The sequence below is a fragment of the Sphaerodactylus townsendi genome, linkage group LG01 (genome assembly GCF_021028975.2).
Source record: "Sphaerodactylus townsendi isolate TG3544 linkage group LG01, MPM_Stown_v2.3, whole genome shotgun sequence".
Taxonomy (NCBI): domain Eukaryota; kingdom Metazoa; phylum Chordata; class Lepidosauria; order Squamata; family Sphaerodactylidae; genus Sphaerodactylus; species Sphaerodactylus townsendi.
Genome location: NC_059425.1, coordinates 156,775,409 through 156,799,002, shown reverse-complemented (window position 1 = coordinate 156,799,002; position 23,594 = coordinate 156,775,409). Strand labels below are relative to the sequence as shown.

The 23,594-nt window shown below is 45.3% G+C and overlaps 1 protein-coding gene across 1 annotated transcript in view; it reads right to left on the bottom strand.

Moving 5' to 3' along the window:
- Positions 1-11,388: 11,388 nt before the first annotated feature.
- Positions 11,389-23,594, bottom strand: part of TRAPPC12 (trafficking protein particle complex subunit 12) — a 77,355-nt gene continuing 65,149 nt past the window's right edge. The window contains exons 10-13 of the mRNA XM_048498139.1: positions 20,885-20,983; positions 14,594-14,694; positions 13,126-13,213; positions 11,389-11,765 (exon numbers count right to left, since the gene is read on the bottom strand). Of these exons, the coding sequence (XP_048354096.1) occupies positions 11,523-11,765; positions 13,126-13,213; positions 14,594-14,694; positions 20,885-20,983 (531 nt within the window). The 3' untranslated portion in view covers positions 11,389-11,522. The remainder of the gene's footprint in view (positions 11,766-13,125; positions 13,214-14,593; positions 14,695-20,884; positions 20,984-23,594) is intronic.

The window sequence follows — 23,594 nt, the reverse complement described above, 5'->3', positions numbered from 1 at the left end:
ATGCCTGGGGCGCAAAATCGCCCCTGGCTCCTCCCCCTCCCCCTGCAACCCCCCGCAGCGCCCCCCCTTGCGGCACACCCCCCAACCCCCTTTCCACACTTACCTGCGTTCCTTTTCTTTTTGTAGTACTTCTTGAGGCTGAAAAAAGCGGCCTAGTTACAATTCAGGGGGAAAACTGCCTGAGGAACTACAGTATAGTTTGTCAAACAGCTTCCTCCTTGAACTGTAAATAGGCTGCGTTTTTCAGCCTCAAAAAGTACTACAAAAAGCAAAGGAACGTAGGTAAGTGTGGGAAGGGGAGTGGTGTGTGTGTGTGTGTGTGTGTGTGTGTGTGTGTGTGTGTGTGTGTGTGTGTGCTGCGGGGGGTGGGGCAGAAAACACTCTGTGCACCGGGCGCAGTTTGGCCCAGCTACATCTCTGGCCCAAGGTCACCCAGCAGAAATGTAGGAATGTGGAAATATATCTGGTTGATTAGATAAGCCTCTGCCACTCAGGTGGAGGAGTGGGGAATCAAACCAGTTCTCCAGATTAGAATCCACCTGCTCTTAACCACTATACCACCATTGACTTTCAAAGGTCATGCCTCCTTGTTGCTCTTGTTGGACTTTATCTGCAGCCTTTGACAGAGTAGATCATATCACCTTGTTTAGGTGCTTGGAGGTAGAACTAAGGATCAGGGAATGTTGCTGAACTGGTTCAAAACATTCTTCATGGATCAGACTCAAAGGGCCAAGTCAGCCACAGCACCCCTGTCTAAAATCCTTGTGTATGTGAGGGAATCGTCCTACACGCCCCCTTTGTCTAAAACAGGGGTCCTCAAACTATGGCCCTCCAGATGTTCATGGACTACAATTCCCATCACTCCTTCCAGCATGGCCAAGTGGTAGGGCTCATGGGAATTGTAGTCTCCGAACATCTGGAGGGCCATAGTTTGAGGACCCTAGTCTAAAAGCTAAATCTAAAATCCTTGTGTGTGTTAGAGAATCACCACTCTCCCATTCGCGGCATCTGCACACGCTGCTTTTCTGTCTAAAAACCAAGATTTCTCCCTCCGTTTTTTCCCACTGCAGGGGGTGGGGGGGAGTGCCGATTTTCAGCGCCTGACCATTGGTGGGGTGGACAAGAGCGGCGAGGCAGGAAAAATGGCCCCAGTTCTGCTGCTGAGAAGTTTTGCATGGCAGCGGAAGCCTCCAGAGCAAAAAAGGGGCATTTCAAAAGAACTCAACCTTTGCGGTTCTGGAAATTTGCAGAGCAAAGCCAATGCCACAGGGCAGCGCCAGGGCAACAACATGGCAGACATGCTGCAGCACCGGGATCCATGAAGAACTCCCGGCTGTCCCAGACAATTCTCTGTGCTAACAACGGGGCATTTTTACCATGAATAATTGGCCCAAATGTGTCATGTTAAGACTTATGTTTTGCTTCAGTTCTGTCTTTATATTTCTGATTGAGTCTACAACTCTAATCCTGTAGCATTGTTTATTGAATATCCCATCCTGGTGATTGTATTGACTCACTCTGTAATTCACCTTGAGTACAAGTGAGAAAAGTGGACTATAAATGACATTAATTCATCAAATAAACAAACAGTACATAAAATCAGAGGCTCATGCCCGTTGCTATATTCAAAGTCCTGTTCCATCCATCTATGATGTCTCCTCTCGCCTTCTGTAAAGGGAATGGATCCTTTTGCCCTGGATGTCAATTGTCCCACCTTACTAGCCAAGTCAGCCAATTTTCCAAACTAAACTGTTCTCTGGCTTGCCAGTTTGCACTCCCGCTTCCAAGGAACCACAGGCTTCCCCAGAACACGGTTTGAAAACCACCAGTCTCAAAAGAAGCTTGTGTGCTCCGCAATTAAGAGTCGAGTACCCACATCCTCCTAAACAGTTGTCAGCATGTTATTTTCTCTGGTAGGGTGAGCCATGCTCTGCACTGCAATCAACAAATGTACTTGCCTCCACTGATTTAGTAACCGCATTTGCTTCTCCTTCTGGGCTTCAAGTGGGCTGTCTGCTTTTTGTTGGTGTTTAGACCATTTAAAGCACCACTTGTATATTCACGTGATTAAAAGTTGATTCAGCCTTTACAAAACCTTTCCCATTTTTTAAGAGCACTTGGTGGTCATCAGGAAAGGGCCACTGGGTACCCATAATTACTACATTGAGGACCATTAGTTTACAGTGATGTTGGAATCTCACAGGGTACGGCTTTCCCCACTAAAGAGTCAAAGTAACAGACCAGTTCCAAGTGGCAAATGTCCCATTTTATGCTGCTCATACGCATATAACATTATTCTAAAAGTCCAGATCTAACAGCATTAGCTGATCGATGGATAAAGTTGATGCAGCAATTATGAAACAGCATTTTGTGTTCTGCAGGCAGAAGTTGCTCCCCTTAAACGACAGTCTGAAATGTAACAAGTTCCTCTTTCCCCACTGCTAAAAAGAAATCTGTGCGCCCACCAACGTGAAAAGATATACGAAGGGGAAGATGGCGATCATACATCTGCCACCTCTGCAGCCACCCAGCTTGAGTGCCTCTACGCTATGCTTCATCTTTTTGCTCTCTTCCTACTTGATTTGCTTCTGGGGGGAAAAATACATGAACATGATGAATAGCCCTTTAGCAAAAATAAGAGCACTTGAGGACCTTGGGAAATCTAGACTGCTGACTGGCTTGAAGAGGTAATGATTTGTACTCTTAATTAGGAGAGGGGAGAGCACTGTTTACTTTTCTTTGACAGCCACTGCGTCTGCCTGCACTTAATCAAGGAGCAGCTTGAAACCCCGAGGACTCTTTCTCTTGTTATTTTAAATTTCAGAATTAAAAATTTAGCATTCATGAAAGGGGATGGTGCCTGCTCCAGCGCTGAGCAGAGGGCCTGGTGCCAGTTGCCTTCTGATCCCATCTGCTAAGTTCCTGCTGTTCCAGTCCTTGGCAAACCTAGCGCAGGCCAACAGAAATCCCCTCCTGGATATTATGCAGAGGCTTTGGCTGTTCACTTGAAAGTCGTGCTCCCGTCCTGGAGACTGCACTGTGACTGACACACCACTGGGTTTGTAGTACTAACATGCAACCAGTGTTGTTTCAGGTTTCCCTTGTGGTTGTCCCTTTGCCCTGGTTTTAACAGCTGCACCACACATGCACATGCGTGCGCGCCCACGACACAGGCAAAGTTTTTTACCCTGATCTCTGTCTCCATGTGAGAGGGCACTTAATTGCTGTATGTCAACTCTGAAAAGCACAGATGCACAGCCTAAAAAACAACACTCCTATTCACCTGATTTTAAGATAAGCATCCAAAGCAGGTTCTGCATGATAGCTCTCTCCACCACCAGAGAAAACAACTACATTTTAAGAGTCCCCCCCCAAAATCCATGTTAACCGTTAGCTTAAAACAGTGGTGGTGAACCTATGGCACGGGTGCCAGAGGTGGCACTCAGAGCCCTCTCTGTGGGCACTAGCGCACAGAGTTCACTATGTGGGAGGGGGGTGGAAAATCACCCCCCCCACACACACATCTAGGCTGGCCTGGGCATGATCTTTTACCTGGAAGTAAGCTCAGTTGCTGGCAATGGGACTTGATTCTGAGTAAACCTTCCTAGGATCTCGATTCACCCTTTGGAAGCGTTGCACAGTTGCTTCACTAAGCTTACTCCTGAGTAATGCGTGCCTCGGAGCCAACTGTTTTTTCTAAACTAAAACCTCAGTATTCAGGTTAAAATGCCATGTTGGCACTTTGCAATAAATAAGTGGGTTTTGGGTTGCAATTTGGGCACTCGGTCTCGAAAAGGCTCGCCATCATTGGCTTAAAAGCTACACCCTTCTCTGAAATTGTTTTACGCCGGATGTGAAGGGTGTAGTGCTGGTCAGGGTATCACATTTGACCAAGGTTTGAATCCCAGCCCTGCCATGGAAGCTCCCTGGGTGACTTTCGGTGATCATATGCTGTCAGTCTAAGCAACATCACAGGGTCGTTGTAAAGCTAAATTGGAAGCCAGGAGTCAGCCATGTTGGATGCTCACTGGAAAGAATGGCAGGATAAGCACATAAATATATCCTATGCATGTTTCCTGAAATGGAACCCCTGCTTTTTCACTCAGGCTTACTTCTAGGAAAACACACATAGGACGGGAGCCTGAGGATGCTGCTATTACCTGAATGGCAGAGATGAGTTTAATGCTAGGAGATGGGCGGCTAATTGGGACCTGGGTTGCTTGCTTGGGTCACGTTAACTTCCTTAAGCAGCAATTCACTGTGGCCTCTTCTTGTTCTTCCTGAACTGTCTCTTTTTCAGGTGTTACCTTAAAAAAACTTTTCTAGATGGCAGAAAAATAACTGATGATGGCCCCAATAACAATTTTTTTCAGGAATGATACAAAATGAGTTCATTTCATGTATCATCTTGAGGGGCTGAACTCGTTCTCTGCAGAAACAGGTTTTCCAATTGAATGTTAAGGTCACCTTTCGCTCAGGTGGTCAACTGACCAGAAAAAGTCAACTGCGGCATGCTGTTGTGCTTTTTAACCAGCGATTTGCAGGAGTCACTGGGTGAAGGTTTTTCATCTGTTGATTGCTGATGTACTCATGGCTGTTGAAGTTACAGAACTAAGGAGCAGTGGAAAAGTTGGTGGCTCTAATCTAACCATGCCTGGGTCTGCTTTCCAACATTATAGTTCAGCACCTGCAAGGTAATGCATTTCCACTGATTTCATGCCATGACTATGGGTTGGATCTAAAGATGTTTGAGCCAAAGGCACTTCTGCTTGTTTCTACACGTTTCCCACCTTAGAGGTGCCCCGCACATGCTGCAGTTCACTCAGTTCCTAAGAACGCTACTCTCTTCAGAGTGCTTGTTGAGTGCAGGATTGCCAGCTGGTGTGAATAAAGATGGCCTGTTCCTTTAAGGGAGGCTCAATGGGATATAATTTGGATTTGGAATTAGTTTGGATTTATACCCCCCCCCCCTTCTCTCTTGTCAGGAGACTCAGGGGGCTGACAATCTCCTTTCACTTCCCCAGTGACGAAGGGAGGGGGAACTGCGCCGGGGGCATGAGCTGCCCCCGCGCCCCCTCCCACCTCTGCTCTGCCCTGCCCCTGAAATGCCCCGACATGCCCCACCCCAAAACACCCCTACCACGTGATGGTAATGGCGACGCCCAGGACAAGCAGCCCCGGATGTCCCCATTGCTGTTACGCGTCTGCCCTCCCCCTCCAAACCTGTGAGGTCAGTGGGGCTGAGAGAGCTCCAAAGAACTGTGACTAGCCCCAGGTCACCCAGCTGGCATGTATTGTAGGGCATAAACTAATCTGGATTCACCAGACAAACCTCCACAGCTCAAGTGGCAGAGCGGGGAGTCAAACCCGGTCCTCCAGATTAGAGCGCACCTGCTCTTAACCACTACGCCACTGCTGCTTTGTCAGGTGATGTTATTCTCCTCTGTGCCATGAAAAACTTCAGCTGTCCATTCCCACACATCGAGCCTCTGTTAAAGGGGCAAAAAGCTTCTCCTGGCCAGTTGGCACTGAGGGACTGCAGAAGAGGAAGAGGACCATTCTGTCAGCAGAACTCCTCTCACTGCTCCTTCAATAACAACACCTGAGATTAAGTGGAATGATCCTACCACAGCAAAAGAAACCCTGCAGCAATAAGTCTACTGTGATAAGCCTGAGAGACAGAAATGTAGCAGGTGAAGCTTTTACTGGCATAGAGAAAAATGACAGGCAAAGCTGCACCTGCTATAAAGATGGCACAGGAGCAACATAATTCACCTGCTTTTTACAAATGTTCCTCATACTCTCCCAAAACAGTTAACATGAATCAAAACAATATGACATTTTTATTCTGCTGCTCTTTGAAGGATCTCAGGACAATGGACTTGTCCTGACGACCCCCCCCCCCTCCCCCATATCCTAAAAACTCTGCAATGGTAGGTTAGGCTGGCCCAGGGGCATTTAGCAAGATTCATAGCAGAATGGGGATTTGGGTTTCCCAGATGCTTGTTTGACACTGACCACTCCACTACAGGGTCTGTCAAAGTGCCAAAAGAGGTGAACCCAAACCCTCACCGGGGCAAGAGGGAAAACACTTCAAATTCCCTCCGCTTTTGATGAGAGTCAGAGATCCCTCAAGAGACCTCCTGACATCCACCGCTAGAGTGTGCCTGAGCTTTAGCGCTAGATCTTTGCAGGTTGGCTCTTTGAATAATTGATTTTTTATTAAAAAAAGTGCTTAAAATTTAAATTCCGAACCCTTTTAACGCTTTCAATTTGGAGCTGACAATCCTGACAATGACATCTTTAAAACCCGGGAAGCTGCTTCTCAGCCTGTCTGGAATTCATTTCTGCCCTGCTCCCTTCTTCCCCTGCTCCCTTCTGCCTTCCAAATGAGGCTCCCCCATTTGATGATTGCAGCGGGCCTGCTGACAGCGGGATGTCATTTGCGGAACGTGAAAGATTTGCCAACAATCGCACCGAGCCCTGCCGAGATCAGGAGCTGCTCCGGAATATCCCGGCTAATGCAACAATCACCCCCTTTCCCTCTTCCCTCTCTTAATCCCCCCCTAACGGTGCAGCAGTGGCTGCTTCACCTTTCCTTTTGGAGATCAGAATCTCTCAAGCTTGTAATCCTGCAGCCGACTTGAAGGCCTGGCTGAGGGAGCAGCTCTGGGCCAGAAATGACCTGAAAGTTAGCCAGCCTCGGCGTTTCTATTTGCATTCACCGCCGGGGGATCGCTGAACATGCAAACGACGTGCAGCAACCCCCCCCCCCCCCACAACATGGCTCCCCCTCCTCTCCTTTGTTTTAATGGAGAACCTGGTTTTAATTTTGCTTTCCAGAGCGGCAGGCTTTTTAACGCGCGAGGAGATTAACGTGCAAGGAGAGGCGACGACTTCATTTCCAACCTCTCCAGCAGGTCAATCCCGAGCCATCCATTCACCCGCCGCAGTAACCTTTGGAGTTACCCGGAGCTCTCTGCAGAGCAGCGTGTGAGCGGCATAGCAATAAGAGGCGCACACCTGCTGGCACGCTTTATGCATTATAGATGCCGGCAGCCAGGCAAGGCTGCACGAGGCAGCCGCCATCAGCAGCTCTGCACGACGGTGCGCCCTCTTTTCCTGCACGCGGGTGAGTGTGTGTGAAAGGAAAAGAGCTCCCGCGCATTTAGAGCCTGGCAAAAGGGTGAAAGTGAATCGATTGTCAACATGCTTCAGGCAAGGGGAGATTGCCACCCGTTTGCATGTGATGCACATTATCCCCGGGAGCGGTGGTGGGGCTGGATGCGAGGAAGGCGAGGCCTCTTGGGCCAAGGAGGGAATTTCTGCAGCAGGAACGGTGTAACCTGCCTCATCCTTCCCCGACCACGTGATGCTCCCTGCTTTAAATCCCAGCGTTGGGTCCCTGGGCTTTTAGTTCTTATGTCCAAAATACTCAGCAGCCTTTTCTCCACATTTCTCTGAGATCCATTCCTGCCTGCAACATTCTCTTAGTTTCTCCAACTCAGCCCCCAAAATCTCTGGCTCCTTTGGTCCACGCCGAATTCTCTGTGCCTGCCTCTCTCACTCTTTCCCTTTCTCTCCCCTCCAAAGACTCCTCTTTTCCTAAAAGCCTTTGGCTTAACCATTTGGTCCTAACCCCAGCTATAGAAACTTAAACCACCTGTGCCTGAGTTTGGGCATATTCTGCTTCTGTCACCCTTGATTGTGTCTTTCCTTTCTACCTTCTCTCCCTGCCTCTGATTTGTCCCCCTGTCAAAACGTGGAGGATAAGCTCCTCAGGGCAATGCCTTCTCTTTCCAGTTAGTCTATAAAGCACAGCGTGCATCAGGGAAACAGCAGCGAAAACATCTGAGGGCTGGGGTGAGAACCCAGGGTCATCTTTGACAGAGAACAGCCTGGGCTCCTTGTAAGGGAACACACAGAACTGCCTTATTCAGACTGTTCAGTCTATCAAGGTCAGTGATGTCTATTTGACTGGTGGTGGCTCTCCAGGGTCTCAAGAAGAGGTTTTTCCCATCTGATCCTTTTCGTTGGCAATGCCAGGAACTGACCCTGAGAGCCCATTCTTGTTGTAAACTGTTTGTATAGTGTTATAAGCCACCCGAGGTGCCAAAACCGGCAGAAAAAGGAGGTCTAAACGCTGGGAATGAACAAGCAAAATATTATTTTAATACACAAACCTCAACATATCCTCCTTCCCTTTAACACCAGTTATTCCCCAGCACTTACTCCAGCGATGTCCTGAATGCCATGGACAGGTGAATGTTTTCACTGTGATCCGGTTCATGTGGAAAACACCGCTCAGCTGGACAGTTCACTCATCCGGGCAGCACAATGAACTCATGCGAGATGGCAGCACCCTTTCCATGAACCGGAAAATGTGATTTTCCGGTTCATGAAAGAAGAACAGCAACCTTGCTTGTGTTCATTGTTCTGTGGCAGGGCCCATATGAGTAGCCCTCTCCCCACCCCAGCAATGAAGCTGATGCCGGGTTGTGAGAACCCTCGCCGAACGTTCACTACTGCAACCAAATATAATTACATTAGAGTGGCTTATGTTATATACCACTGATACATTTCATGGGCAGTTTTTGTGAGCGGCCTTGAATCCTCTTGTGAATTAAAAGTGGACGAACATGAAGGATGGATTAGTTGGAGAATTTATATTTTAGCCCCCTGCTCCATTTTACTCCATGTTGCTGTGAGTAAATTAGCACTCCTGTTCATTTGAACATGCTGTATCAATCCCACTGCGGTAAACTGGATCCACAGGGACGATAGAAAATGTCAGCTGATTAACTTCTGGCAACTTTTATTCTTGTAGATTCCTGTGCCTTTCATACACTTCCACTAAAAAGGATAGAAATTTTTTTAACTTGCTAAGTTTTGCTTGTTATATAGGAGCTGGAAGTTGGAAGCCTTCCAACAACAACATACTTGGAGCCATTAGTTATTTCTACATGGTTTGCTCCTCCCCTCCACCATCTCTAAAGGAAGCTACCTTCTAGAAGGGGTGAAGGAAAGGCCCACCTGCCTGCTGGGAGAACGACTCTTTCATCAAGGGCAGAGCTGTTTTCACCTGCTCTGTCTGATGAGCTAGTTTGCCAATAGAAATTGTGAAACAATTGTGCACCTGTGAAATTCATCTTCTCTGTGTTTTGTACCTTGTGAGCTGTTTGGGGTTCATACTGCATGGAGAAAAGAGGTTAAAAGTGTCCTAAATAAACAATAAAATAAGATTCTAACCTGTACCCTCACGTATGTGAAAAGTCTCCTCCCGCACACACCGCCTCTGGCCAGAGGTGCTAGTTCCCCGGGGTGCAAACCTACAAAAGGGCAAGCATGTGCACTACAAGGGGGAGGGCCATCCATGTAGTCTTGCCCACTGAATTATGGTCAGTCTGGATCCATAAGAGAACCAAGGAGAGTTAGGACCAGGTTGGAAAGATCTATGCCAAGATACGCATTGGAGCCAAGTACATTGTTCTGGCATTGAGATCCTTCATCAGCCCGGCATTCATTGCTGAATTGCAACTCTGTATGATTGCACAAAGGGGAAATCGTTCTTATATCCAGGCACAGAAGGAGGGAGACAGAATGAGTGCCCCCCTCATTTTCTGTACAATAAGGGAACTCTCTGATTTATCTCTGGCTCCTGCTGCAGGGTGACGGATGGACTCTGTTGCCTCAGGTGCCACTTGGTTTAACTCCCTCAGGTTGCTTCTAAGTATCAAATTCTATGATTTTATTAGCAGAGAATACAAAGCCCCAGTATGCTGCCCACCTGCAAGCTGAGGGCAAAGCAGTGATTGCCATTGTGTCCTTCCTTATAATTGTGGGCTCTAATGGAACCTTCTGGAAAACGACTGCAGTAAAAGTACAGTAAGACATCAGGTAAAGTTGTATGGTGCATATCAGCTATGAGGTAATATGGTTTCATAATATGAGGCTCATCTACTTTCTTGTGGTTTTGGTCAGGGCCTCTTAATCTTATGGCGGTTTACCCCCCAAGGCACATCTCTACCGCTGACACATGTATGTACTGGGTGGTCTCACACCAGCCTATGAATAGGAGACAAGAAGCAGTTAACCACTGTGGTGTATTTCACTATTCTGCCATGAGTGTCCATGTCTGTGACACAATTTCTGGAATCTCCGGGGAATAAGCATAATAAATGCCCGAGACTAGTTTTAATACACTGCTGTGGTAAGGATTAATTTAAAAGTTCAGAAAAATGACAGAAAAAATACACTCATCTAGCACTGGTAATAAGTAGCTGTTTCAGAACAAAACCAGGAAGGATCTTAATGGGAAGAAACAGTGTTTTCCTGTGGGTTGGCTAAGATAAACCAAAGAACACAGGCACCTTTTGCAACTCAGATTCCACCAGCTGAATGTACAATATTGTCAAACCAGGAAAAAATGTTTTGTACTAGTCTCTCTGCCAAAGTCACTAAAAATATCTTGCGGAATACTCAACTAGAGAGGGGACATTGATCCATACGAGATACAATATAATTTCATTCCACTAATATGCTCATACTGAGAATAAGCATGCACATTAATAAATGAAATAGAGCATACTTTGGAAGCATCAACAACTGTTTTCATTCCTTGAGGAAGGCTATTTATGACTTCCTGAGAATACTGGGTTGGATCCTGTAGATTCATTCTACTAGCAGAGCCTCCTGCATCAAGGAAATCTCTTCATGATGGATGGAAGATCTATGGATAGCAGAACAGATCCCAATCCATCCCTTACCCCTTGTATGCTGACATGTATTCCGGATCTATTCTGCTGCATTCGTTTCACAAAAGCAGAAGAAAGCTGAAAGAAGCCACTTTGGGGACATCAGTAGGCCAGGAATTCAAAGACTGTTTATGTACATTCCTGTCCCCACAATTGCTCTGAGGAAGTCAACAGTGGCAGCTTCATGGGTATGAAAGGCAGATGGCACCATGATCTGAGAACTGCCTTTGAACCGCTTGCTGCAATTTCATGGGACATAGCTGGTTGGAAAAGTAGAATGAGCATGTCTTCATAATTTCCTATTGTATTACATTGTTCCTCCCACCACCACCAGCAACACTCAGATTATAAACACGCAACGAGTTTAGTTGGTGCCATTTTATGACTGCACCCAAAATGTCTAGAACAAAAGCCATCAAGACAAGTTAGCTCAAATATGTAGCTATGGGCGGGGGGTGGGGAAGAGAAGAGCCTTATCTGAGTAATTGTAACTGTTTACATATTCTATAAGTTGGCAATAACTGCAGGGATGAAGTTGGCTGTAGATCAACACAAAATCCCCAGGGGTGATAGCCAGGATTTGTTGAAACAGACCACAGTATAAACTCGTACAATATCGCCATTCTGCCATATGTTCATAATTAAAAAGCTCTTTATTGCACTTAGCTAGAGGAACATTTACAGATTAGCAGGAGTATATACAACTTCTGAAAAGTGAGCTTTTCTAAAACAGAAAGAGAGAGAAAAAAGAAAAGGGGTGTGTGTGCCTTATCCTAACTTGAGACACTGAGTGTTGAAGCTGTCGCCCTCTTTGACAGCCACAGCCTCAAGCAGAGCCTGTTTCTTCTGCATGCTGCGGGAGGACTCCAGCTCGTACATGGTTGTCAAATTGAAAAGAACACTCTCGTGGAGGTAATGTTTAGGGTCCTGCTGAACCATTCCTTCCAGCTGCCGGAGGGAATCCTTCAGTTTTCCCAGATAAAGCAAACAAACAGCAGCATTGTTGTTAGCCTAGAGAAAATTTTATATTAAAATATTCATGAAGCCAACAGTACAGTTCAAGATAAGTCCTTACACATCATAACAGGCTACTCTGTCAAAGCCTTAGCACTGGAGAGAGACTTAGGTGGCCTTCCTTTCTCGAGAAGGTGCTGCGGAATCAGCCATTGCTGACTGACTGGCAAGCAGGCAGCATCTTCAAATCAGGCAGTGGCAGCCAAAAATGTGTGTGGGGTGGGGAAGGGGCTGGGGCACCACGACCGGAGAATGCAAAGCCTGTGCCTCTGCCACTCATTGCATGAAAATGGTGACTAACTTAAAGCAGTGGGAGGTGTTATTGATTGGGGTGTAGTGGTCAGACTACCAAACTTAGTGATGCAAACTGCCCAGGAATTTTGAAGCCATGTAATTTGTGTGGCGTGAATGTGTGCGTGTGTGTGAGAGAGAATGTGAAAACAGTGTATGGAAAATATTGAATTTGGGGGATATTCAGATTCAAGTACTAACTTTCCTACAAAACTCACACCAATTTTTCTGCTCTAACAAACGTAAAATCCAAACTTTATAACAGTTTACGTACAGAAACGGCATTAATTGACATATTTAATTTAATTTAGAATGTAAAGGCCTGTCTTAGCTTCCTAACAGAAAAATTGCAAATACACCCCAAAAAAGTAGCATTAACTGTTGCACCCAGAGGTGGGATCCAGCAGGTTCTCACCAGTTCCCAAGAGGGGGTTACTAATTGGGTCCGCTTTTCCATTAGAAATTCCATTAGGTCCAAAAATCATAAAGTCCTGTTGTTTCCTATGTGGCTGGTTAGCAAGGGTAGAAAATGGGATAATTCTCCCTGTTGGGCTGTTTTAAAAACAGGTTTTAGAAATATGGTAAAGTTCCTTGTTTAAGGAAAGTATCCTTCTTTTGATTTCTAGAAACAAAATTAAGTATTTGAAAGTATTTAGTATTTGACAGGCAGTCAATTAGAGGAGAAGTAGTTGTTTCTATTGGCAGTAGACGATAGGACTTGCTATAATGAGTTTAAATTATGGACAGAAAGATACCAGCTGGAAATCAGGAACTTTTTTTTTACAGTAAGAGTTTTTTACAGTAACAGAGAAATTATTAATGCCCAGCCCCGGAATGCCCGACCACACCCCCGTCATGCTCCGCACCGCCCCATTGGCACTATGCCACTGTTTGAATCCCACCACCAAGGGAACCTGTTACTAAAATTTTTGGATCCCACCACTGGTTGCACCCAATGTTGTTTCAGCATATTCCATCCATCCATTCCAATAAGGGCCTGGTATCTAAAGGGGTAATATTTCAAAAGCCAAATGAGACATGAATTCCACTATTAGAAATGTCTTACCACAGCATTTGATGGGTCAATCTTTAAAATCTCTGTGAAGAATTTGTGAGCTTCTGCAAAATTATTCAGACCAAGATGGAGAAATGCTCTGGAAGAGAAGGAAGGGGCGAGGGGGAAGAGACAGAACAATTGTTTAGAGGACAGCTGCCACTCAAGAAAACCCAATGCAGTAAAAATACTACAAAACGGAACCAGAATGCTTATTTCATGAATGAGGCAATTATTATTGACAGCTCTTCTTCATGACAGTGTCTCAAGAAAGCTTATAAACTACATCTTGGATTCACTGGAGGGTTTCATTGAATGGAAGTATTTCCATTCAAATGAAACTTTTCCACCTACCCCCTTCCCCTGCAGCCCCAAATGCCTGCTCAGTGCTGCTCTGGTGACATGGGGACCCCTGTGGAACTGTATTTCGGGGGCCATTTTTGGAGGCTGTAGTGGGAGAGGGAGGGAGAAACTCATGCTCTGTGGATGGCAGTTTCCCTTCTGCAGAACTGAGGTGGTACATCCAAGCCTATGATTGTACAAAAGGGGATTCCGCTTCCAGAGTAAACGACACAAAATGAAGCTACACTCTAACAGAAATAATACATGAACACACAACAAACAGACATTTGCTACCTAGAACCCATCGACAGGCAGTTGCATCCAATCTCGTTCAATATGTTCATTCAGAAATCCCGGCTGAGTTGGATCCAGACTAAACTGACCATTTCCATCAATTCTCCCCTTCCTGCTTCAGAGCCCCCTCAGATCATTCTTCGGGGTCCCCCACTCCCTAGGAGCAGCAGATCAGTAGACTGCAGTGAGAAGGGAGAGGCAGGAAAGTTCTGTTCAGCTGATGGAAATGGCCAGAGCAGGATTGGGCTTGACAGCAATACTTCACTGTGGCCCCTTCTGCACATGCAAAATAATGCACTTTCAATCCACTTTGCAGCTGCGTGGAATAGCAAAATCCACTTGCAAACAGTTGTAAAAGTGAACTGAAAGTGCATTATTCTGCATGTGTGGAAGGGGCCTGTGCTAATGGCATGCAAGAAGATTAGCAGACAATCTCATTGTTCTACAGCCCTATCATTTAAATCGCTGGAAGGCTGTATGTTCTTGAAAATTTCTGCAGTTACCAAAGTAAGATGGCTATCTGGTGTAATGGCAAATAAGGGTTTCTTTGTACTTGAAATGTATATTGAGAGATCTGCATTAAAAAAACCCAGGTCTTTGGTGGACAAGAAGCTTTTAAGACATCAGGTCTCATAACAAAGAAAAGACAACTTCAGTGCAGGATAACATGGCTACATCATGTCTTTACAGATCTCATGGGCCAATAGATGTCAATCCAACTTTCTTTTGACAGTTGTAGTACCAGAAATGAAGAGAAATAGATATTCTCCAAAGCCATTTAATGTTCACAGCGCAATCTTTGCAAAATCACGTTTGAGATTAATTCGGCTTTTAGATCTCCCACCTGTTCATTAAAACCATAATTTGGCTCTTCAGTCCATCCAATTTTGGAGTCACTTTCTCGACATCCTGAAAATATTTTTCAGCAGTTTTTATGTCTCCAATCTGGATAGCATGAAATGGTAAAAAAAGAGAAGTTACTGCAATCAGCAAAACATGAGAGACTCATCAAAAAGTAGGTTTTCATACAAAAACATCTTCCAATACTGGGAAAAATAGGGGAAGGGGATAGCGATAACATGCAGGGAATATTAACAGAAGGCCCTGAGCTAAAAATATGCACAGCGAAGACTAGAGCAAGATCAATAGACCCAGGATGCTACTCTTCTTAGAAAATCTTCTAGTTTCTGTGGCTGTTTGCAGAAGAGACAGACAGTAATCAGCTGAGATGATTCTGAGCCAAAGAACGTAAGAACATAAGAACTAGCCTGCTGGATCAGACCAGAGTCCATCTAGTCCAACACTCCGCTACTCGCAGTGGCCCACCAGGTGCCTTTGGGAGCTCACATGCAGGATGTGAAAGCAGTGGCCTTCTGCTGCTGCTCCCCCCAAGCAACTGGTCTTAATAGGGGATCTTAATAGAGTTTTGCCCAATGGTACCAAATGATGCTTTTGTTGTCTCCGTGGAAATCGCTCGGACTGCACGACTGGATTTCTTGAGTTGCAGAAAGTGAACATTTTAATAAATGACAATATAAATATGCAACTAGATGTGAAATTGGGAATCTATCAGCAAATCATCCATCTCTTCATATTTTGGTATGTAAGTAGGCTATGGGGGTAGGCAACCAAGCAACAAAAATCTGTGAGGCATGATGTGAATATACTACAGAAATCCAACAAGCCTACTACACCACAGCCTCTAGAAACAGTATATGGAGAAAACAATAAAAGTGACAATAGAAGCATGCATGCAACAACATCCAACGTTACAAACCATGTCCAAATGGGACTCCACACCCTGTACACAAGTCAATGAACATCAAGCAACAAAAACATTACACACTCTCCAGGACAAGTGCTGGAGCCTTGGTTACATAAATTCAATTCTTAAATCATCAGAGACGGATTCTCCGGTAATTGCTGGTTTTGTGATGGCTTGTTTGCTCTGTCACTGACACCTTATTCTTGATTGCCCATTGTTGGAATCACCAAGTTCAAGCACATCATTGTTGGAGCGTGTGGTATTGTGGTTAATATGTCACTGGTATCCGGGCTAAGCCTCAAAGTTACATCATGTCAGTTACTCTGGCTACACCAATTGGCCATGCTGGCAGGGGCTGATGGGATTTGTAGTCCATGAATATCTGGAGAGCCGCAGGTTGCAGACCCCTGGGCTACAGGGTAGGAACACAGAATTGGACTTGGAACACAGCCCCAGTAAAGGATCTTTTCTTTCCATCCACGTTGCTCTTTGCCCTGGACTGCAGTTGCTTCAGCTGGGGGAGGGGGGATGACGACGGGGGTGGGGACACAAAAAAACAAAAAAGCAGGGCAACAACCAGAACTGAGAGGTATTTCTGTTTCTACCCAGTTGGTATCAAAAGTTCTATGTTATCTAATTCACTCCCAGTAGTTTCTTAAATAGTTTTTCAAATCCCCCTCCCACCTTACAATGTCTGGCTTCCTTGAGGAGGGAAAAGAGTTTGAGGGGTGATTTTTTTTCTTTACTGAAAGCCAGTTATCTATACAAATGGCCGGAAAGGGGGAAGAAAAATGAGACCAATTTTGAGTGCAATGTAGTACGTGTACAAGTAAAGAAAGTAAATGAGGTCACTCATCAGAATTGCCAGAGAGCTTTTCGAACAAGAGGCTCTTTACTGGCTCTCATTTTATCTTGCTGCAATGCGAGGCACAGAAATTAAGGGTTGCTCCTAGAGAGGTGAGAGGAGCAGGCCTCAATCTCAAATGACTCACCAAGTGGAAGGCAAGGGCCAAGTCATGTGACCATTTGTTGGCCTTTGCCAGGTATCTGTCAATTGTCTTGGATTTGCAGTCCTTTCCTGAGTAGGCTGTCGTATGTGACTGTGGGGCTGTGTCAGGGTGATGGGTTACATGCATTGTCTGAGTCTGGGTTTAAAGATGGTGGTTTTCTCAAGACCATACAGTAGGCAGAGATGTTAGCAGGAGCGTGTGTCCAACCCCAAGATCAACTACACACAGTATTATGTCGCTGTCTCCAAAACAACTTCAGCAGGTTTTTTTGGGTCCTTCATGATACCCAGTTCCTCCATAATTTCATGTTATAATTGCTAACCGTGTACAAATTTGGAAGAATAATGATTATTTGAGAAACAGCAAAACCAGTTCCTTGTTGATTAATCAATATTCTTCATGGGCATACTGGGTTGGATCCTGTGGGAAGATTCATATCCACAAGCAGTGGATATGTGGTTAAAAGCAGCAGTGGCGTAGTGGTTAAGAGCAAGGTGCATTCTAGTCTGGAGGAACCGGGTTTGATTCCCAGCTCTGCTGCCTGAGCTGTGGAGGCTTATCTGGGCAATTCAGATTAGCCTGTGCACTCCCACACACGCCAGCTGGGTGACCTTGGGCTAGTCACAACTTTTTGAAGCTCTCTCAGCCCCACCCACCTCACAGGGTGTTTGTTGTGAGGGGGGAAGGGCAAGGAGATTGTAAGCCCCTTTGAGTCTCCTGCAGGAGAGAAAGGGGGGGGATATTAATCCAAACTCTCCTCTTCTTCTTCTTCTTCTTCACAAGGGGGGAGGTGATTTTTGCTGATTCCCCCCTGCAGCAGTTGCTCTTTAACTCTTCCCTCATACTGGTGGTGGTGGTGGTGGGGGGGGGGGGTCATCCATCCCTCAGGAGCAGCATTTTCAGGGCATTTCAAACTGAAGTGGGAAGTGGGGGCAGGAAAGCAATGCTTCCATGCACAGAATTTAGACAGGACCCAAATCTTCATAATCTCCAGTTTTGCTGCTGCAGTTAAAAGTTCACTTCCTAAAAAGCTGCTCTCTCACATTCGCATCTCCTCTGCCTTCAGCATGATAATATATGACTTGCCATTCTTTCATTTGGATTTCAACAAAGTGAAAAGGAGGGGACCGCTGACAGGCAATGGAGGACAGGCGCTGTTCAGGCTGCAGCAGCAGCAGCCCCCAAACCCTTTCGGGAAGGAGCAGTGCTTTCCCATTGATATTTGTTCAAGGTTATGTAAGCAGGGCCAATAGGTTTGGTGTGCTCTGTCTTCCTCTCTGCTGCACCCGAAGGAAAAGGCCTCATTCTGACAGCAAAACCACTAATTCAAGAATATCCAATAATCCCTCTTCCCTCAAGGCCCCCTGAAACAGCTAACTTGGAAGGAGACAGGACTCCCTTCAGAGTCTGTTAACGTGGCTGTTCGCATTGGACAGACAGATTGCTCCTCTGAGACGTGAGCCACTCTCCTCGCATTCTCCTCAAGGTTGGGAACGCTGCCTCAGAAGCAAAGCCAGGCCTCTAACAGACCTCAGAGCCAACAAGCACAGCCTGGAATTGAACCCTGCTCCTCCGCGTGCCCCTCTGCAGCCACCCAAACACAATCCAGTGACATTTACTGATGGCTTTTGAGCCCTTCCTTTAAGACAACAAGTTCAAGTCGTTTTATTTTAAACAACAAAAAAAAGGAGTTTGGATTTATATCCCCCCTTTCTCTCCTGCAGGAAACTCAAAGGGGCTTACAATCTCCTTGCCCTTCCCCCCTCACAACAAACACCCTGTGAGGTGGGTGGGGCTGAGAGAGCTCCGAGAAGCTGTGACTAGCCCAAGGTCACGCAGCTGACGTGTGTGGGAGTGTACAGGCTAATCTGAATTCCCCAGATAAGCCTCCACAGCTCAGGCGGCAGAGCTGGGAATCAAACCCGGTTCCTCCAGATTAGATACACGAGCTCTTAACCTCCTATGCCACTGTTTTGTTTTAAACTTGATTTTCCAAAAATGCTTTCTTTTTATAAATAAAATGTCAGCATACGGTCACATCAAAATCTCTCATGTTTTGTCAACGGCAGCCTTCAATTCAAACTATCTGATATTGACACGACTATTTTAAGGAAGTGCTAACCAAGTCATTCTACTTCCTTTAAAAATGAAACTCATACCTTCAACCCAATCCAAGGCATCACTCATACAGAGATATGATAGTGGTAGGAATGCAGAGATATGTGAGTGGGACGATAACTTGCCTCTCAATGTCAGTGAAGTGATAATACCATCAATATTCTAATTTTGCTGTTTTTAAAAAGGAATGTTAAATTTAACAATAAAAGGAGAGGGGAAAAATCTGAAGCAGTCAAAAATAGGGAGAAATACTTCTAAAGGTTCTGAAAATGACAGACGTCTCCTTTGAAGGTTCTCCAGCTGCCAGGAAAATGGGTGGTCCGCTGTCATTTATGTATTCAAACTTTCTGTAGTATAGACACTGACTTAGAGCTGCTCTCACAAAAGCCAACGACCTGACCAACCTTCAGAGCAGCAAGCTACTCTCACCCAACAGAACAGCGGAATATGGTGGTTCAAGAGGGGGCTGGGATGCTCAGACAGCAGTACAGCAAATAGAGACAAGGGGCCACTGTGGTGCTGGCAGAACCATAAGGTCAGCAGTGACACAAGCCATGGTAGCCATTTCACAACAGACTGGGTCCAAGCTAAGCAAATCCTGAGGTTCTGACTAATATCTGGGGAATTCAGATTAGCCTGTGCACTCCCACACATGCCAGCTGGATGACCTTGGGCTAGTCACAGCTTTTCAAAGCTCTCTCAGTCCCACCCACCTCACAGGGTGTTTGTTGTGGGGGTGGCGGGAAGGGAAAGGAGACTGTAAGTGCCTTTGAGTCTCCTACAGGAGAGAAAGAGGGGATATAAATCCAAATGCCAACACCACTGCCTCCTCCTTCTTCTAATACTGCAGGCCCCACTTGATTCAGCTTGCTTTTGGCTACCAGTGGTCCTTCAGGATAGCAGCACACCAGGAATTTCCCCGATAAATCAAAGGGATAGTCCATCTGTGCAGCCGTTGCCTCCCGTACCAGTGGTGGCACAGAACTCTAGGTTGACAAGATTCCTTAAGCTGGGCAGCAGCAGAAGTAAATTACTAAAGAGCCAGCTGTCCTTGTGTTGAGGATGAATGCAGCACTAATCTTTTTAAAAAGGCTCTGCCAAGGAAATGGCAGCAGCAGATCTAGGTGGTTTATGCTTAGAACCACATATAAATTCTGTCCACTGTGAAAAGCTTGCCTTCATGAAGGAAGGAAAATAGGACGTGCTGGAATTTATCATGACTGGAAATCCTCTGTGAGGAGCTGGGACTTGGGCAAGGGACAACTCAGTCATTCCCATATATTTTAGAAGGAAATGTGGGTATTTATACTCTTGGGGCCTAGACAACTGGAAGAAAGTGCACATGTAATTTGTACTTGGGGATATCCGTAGCAAACAGCAAAATGTCAAGTGAAAATCTTCTCCTGAGGAAGCTCTCTAGGGCAAAGAGTGGGTGCCACTCCATTACATGGCAGATTTCAAAGGTGAAGTAACTTTCTATTGGGCACAGGCTTTGGTGTTCAAGGGACTACAGTATCTTTAATCAGGCTCTGGGTACTTCCACATAGTGGTGACTGTCTGTCTAGCTCTCATTGCTGCTGGGCAGAGCAGCAACGTACTATCACATTATAACAACTGCTGATAGGAAACACCTGGAAATAGCTGGGCGGGATCTGTAAAAATGAACACTTCCCCATCTACAAGTGCAAACGCTCTTTGACCACAATCTTTCCCCAAAGGTTGTGTCAAACCAAGATTGGGAAACATCAAAGCAAAGCAGAGCAAAAAGGGGACAATTAGGAGATGAGTTCATGTGGATGCTTAAAATTAACTTGTGTCAGTCTGTAAGCCAAATCAGAGCAAAACCTCTATGTAGAAGCAAACTTTAGTATGGACTGCCACCTTCAACAGATGTCTACTATTCTCTTTGTACTGCTACTAAGACTGCTCACGTAAATCAAATGGGGAGAGAATCTCATGTATAAAGGTTGGAACGTTCCTCTTCCCACATTTTAAATCACAGGTGGAAGGCATGGATACGATTTATCCAGTCAATCATCTCTGCTTCATGTATAGACTACTTTTGCACAGTGATCACCTCTGTTAGATAACCTGTTAAACTGTAGGCTTCCGACTGTACCATTTGATTAATAAACAACATCTCTGCCATACACAGCCAAGGCAGTTTTTAAGCAGACAAATATTAGTTCTATCATTGTCAAGAAAGATTGGCATCTGGCTTTATTCAGACTCCAGTATATACCTGCAGGAAAATCCTTCCAATTCCACTCAACAGCTGAGGCTCTTGCTCGGGGTAATATTTGATGACTGTGTGATAGGTCTCCACAGCAAGAACATAGTCCTAAGGGGTCAAAACACACACACAGATACGCAAGGTCAGCATTTTCTCTTTTGCTCCATGCAGACAGTTTCACGAACGGGAGGGCACACACATGCATGATAAACAGATAAGTGGAAATCCCCCATATGGGGAAGAATATCATCTCTGAAAAATGAGGAACGGTTTTCTCACCTCAGCACTAAATGCTACTGGGCTGGTTGTAGTTAAAAAAAAGGGTGGGGGGATATATACAAGAATCTCCTTAGCCAGATGGGAAAGAACTCCCTCTGTCCCCCCTACACAGATATGAGGATGCTCCAAAGATTTGGCTCAAGCACAAGGGACCCAAACAACTCTGCCCTATAAGCCATAGTTTGACAGCTGTCCAGGTTTTCATACTCTGCAACGGCATCAAATTGTTTCTTTCCAACAACTGAAGACTTCTGAAGTTCCAAGTGCAGTCAGCTTGGTTTATAGTACAATTCTGAGCAGAGTTGCAGTCTTCAAAGCCCATTGACCCCATGGACTTAGAAAGATGCATTTCAAAATAAGATGCATTTTAATATATTTCAATGTATATTTTTTAGAGCACTAGTACTCTAAAAAATTCTTCTTGCATGAAAAACGGCCCCTGCTCTTCTGCGTTTTGATAAGACAAAAGCCACTAAGACTAGATGAAGGGAACTTCAAATGAGATCAGTGCAACTGGACAGGGATTTAACAAAGAAAGTGTTTTTTCTCCCCTTGTTTTGATTGATGGTTTAAAGAGACAAATTTTAAAAATGGATCAGGGATGTTGATTTGCCTTTTGAGTATGGCTTCTTGATTGGTGGGTCTTGGCCCTGATTTTACTGTAGTTTTTAAATGGAAAAAGTAAAATTTAAAAAGTAGATCAGTGTACATGGAAAAGACATGGGGCAACTGCACTTAATTTTACTGAGATCAATTATTTGCTTGTTGCCTTATATTTTAAAGAGTTGTTCACCTGGATTCCTAACTTGATCCATTCCTCAGGTTTCAGGTGTGTGGAGGTAACCAGTAACAAGAAGCATGAAATACGTAATCAAAACATGAAAGGCTTAACACTGGCTGCCCAAACCAAGAAATCTTACAAATGCTCTGTGCACTTCACAGTTATCCCAGTTCTATACAGAACCTATGAGCTTAAAGAGTCTGTCACCCAAGGGATCCTGCACCTCCCAGTCTGCTGTGGTTTGCAATTAGGGCAGTTGGCCCTGCACCAAAAGCTGCTTCTTAAGGCCCCAGGATCAAATCTGCTGCATAACTGGGGTGGGGGCTGAAAGGCCTCCACACATGAAACATTTCTCCATCTGACCTTTTGAATCCCACCAACAGGGCATGTCCCCTTTGCTTCCAGCCAACTGCCACCCTCTTTCCTCGTAAGGCTCCAGTGCTTGCTCTGATTTTGAGCAGACTCCTCAAGTATTCTACCCTAGGTGGGGGGAGCGGGAATGTTGACACAGAGGTTTGTTAATGTGAACAACAGTACAATAGCAGCTGCTTCGCCTTCCTGCAGCGGGGGGGGGGGGGGTATTTGTTTTGCCCTCCAAGAGGTATCTAGTACAAAGAATTTAACTTATCTAGTACAAAGTATCTAGTACAAAGAATTTTAACTTATCCAGCTTAACTCCTTTCCCATCGAGCCAACAAGACGTTGAGAAAGAAGAATGCAGCACAGCATTATTAATGGCAAGGTGGTGTCTGCTACAGCTGTTGCCTCTGTAGGCACATCACACAACATGTTTGTATCAAACAGTACATTTTTATGCTAATGTCAATTCTGCTAATGGAAATTAAAACCTGCATATGTAGTTCTAAGCACTAATAACAGGTTCAAGTATAGCATTCAAACTGATCCTGTTTTTGTACGCACATAAATCAATGATTGAAAGGACATGCCACAGGACCAAGGGTTGCAGTCTGAGGTCCTATTATGGCTGGGCACCAATTTGGCTATCAGTGGAAGCTTTCCTCACCAGGGATTCTGTTGAGTTGGCAGCCTCGTTCTACTTCTTTTGGCAGCATCACTGCAGCCTATCTTAAGCAGGATGTCTGTGCATCTCCCCACAAGAGAGGTTCTGGCTCAGAAGAAAGTCCTTAAGGAATCACTCCCATACCTTGCTAGGGCATGTTGCTTTCCTCAGATGTTTTCACTGTGTAAGATCTAGCATCTCTCTCCTCTCGCTCCCCATCCACTCTGTCTTTAGGTTGCACTAACAGCCAATGATATGGAGAATAAATTTAGACAAAACTAAAAGGCACATTTGGGCAAAAATAAAGAATGCGGCTTTAATTTGATCTCTTCTGTTTACATTATTCTGAAGAAGATGATGATAACTTTGGAGCCTGTAAGGAGGTTCAAGATCTCCTTTCTCTTTCTCTCCCCACAACAGACACCTTGTGGGGTAGGCGGGGCTGAGAGAGTTCTGAAGAACTGTGACTAGCCCAAGGTCACCTAGCAGGAATGTAGGAGTGCGGAAATACATATGGTTCACCAGATAAGCCTCCACCACTCAAAAGGAGGAGTGGGGGATCAAACCAGGCTCTCCAGATTAGAATCCACCTGCTCTTAACCACTATATACCATGCCTGCTAACATTTGAAAACGGGC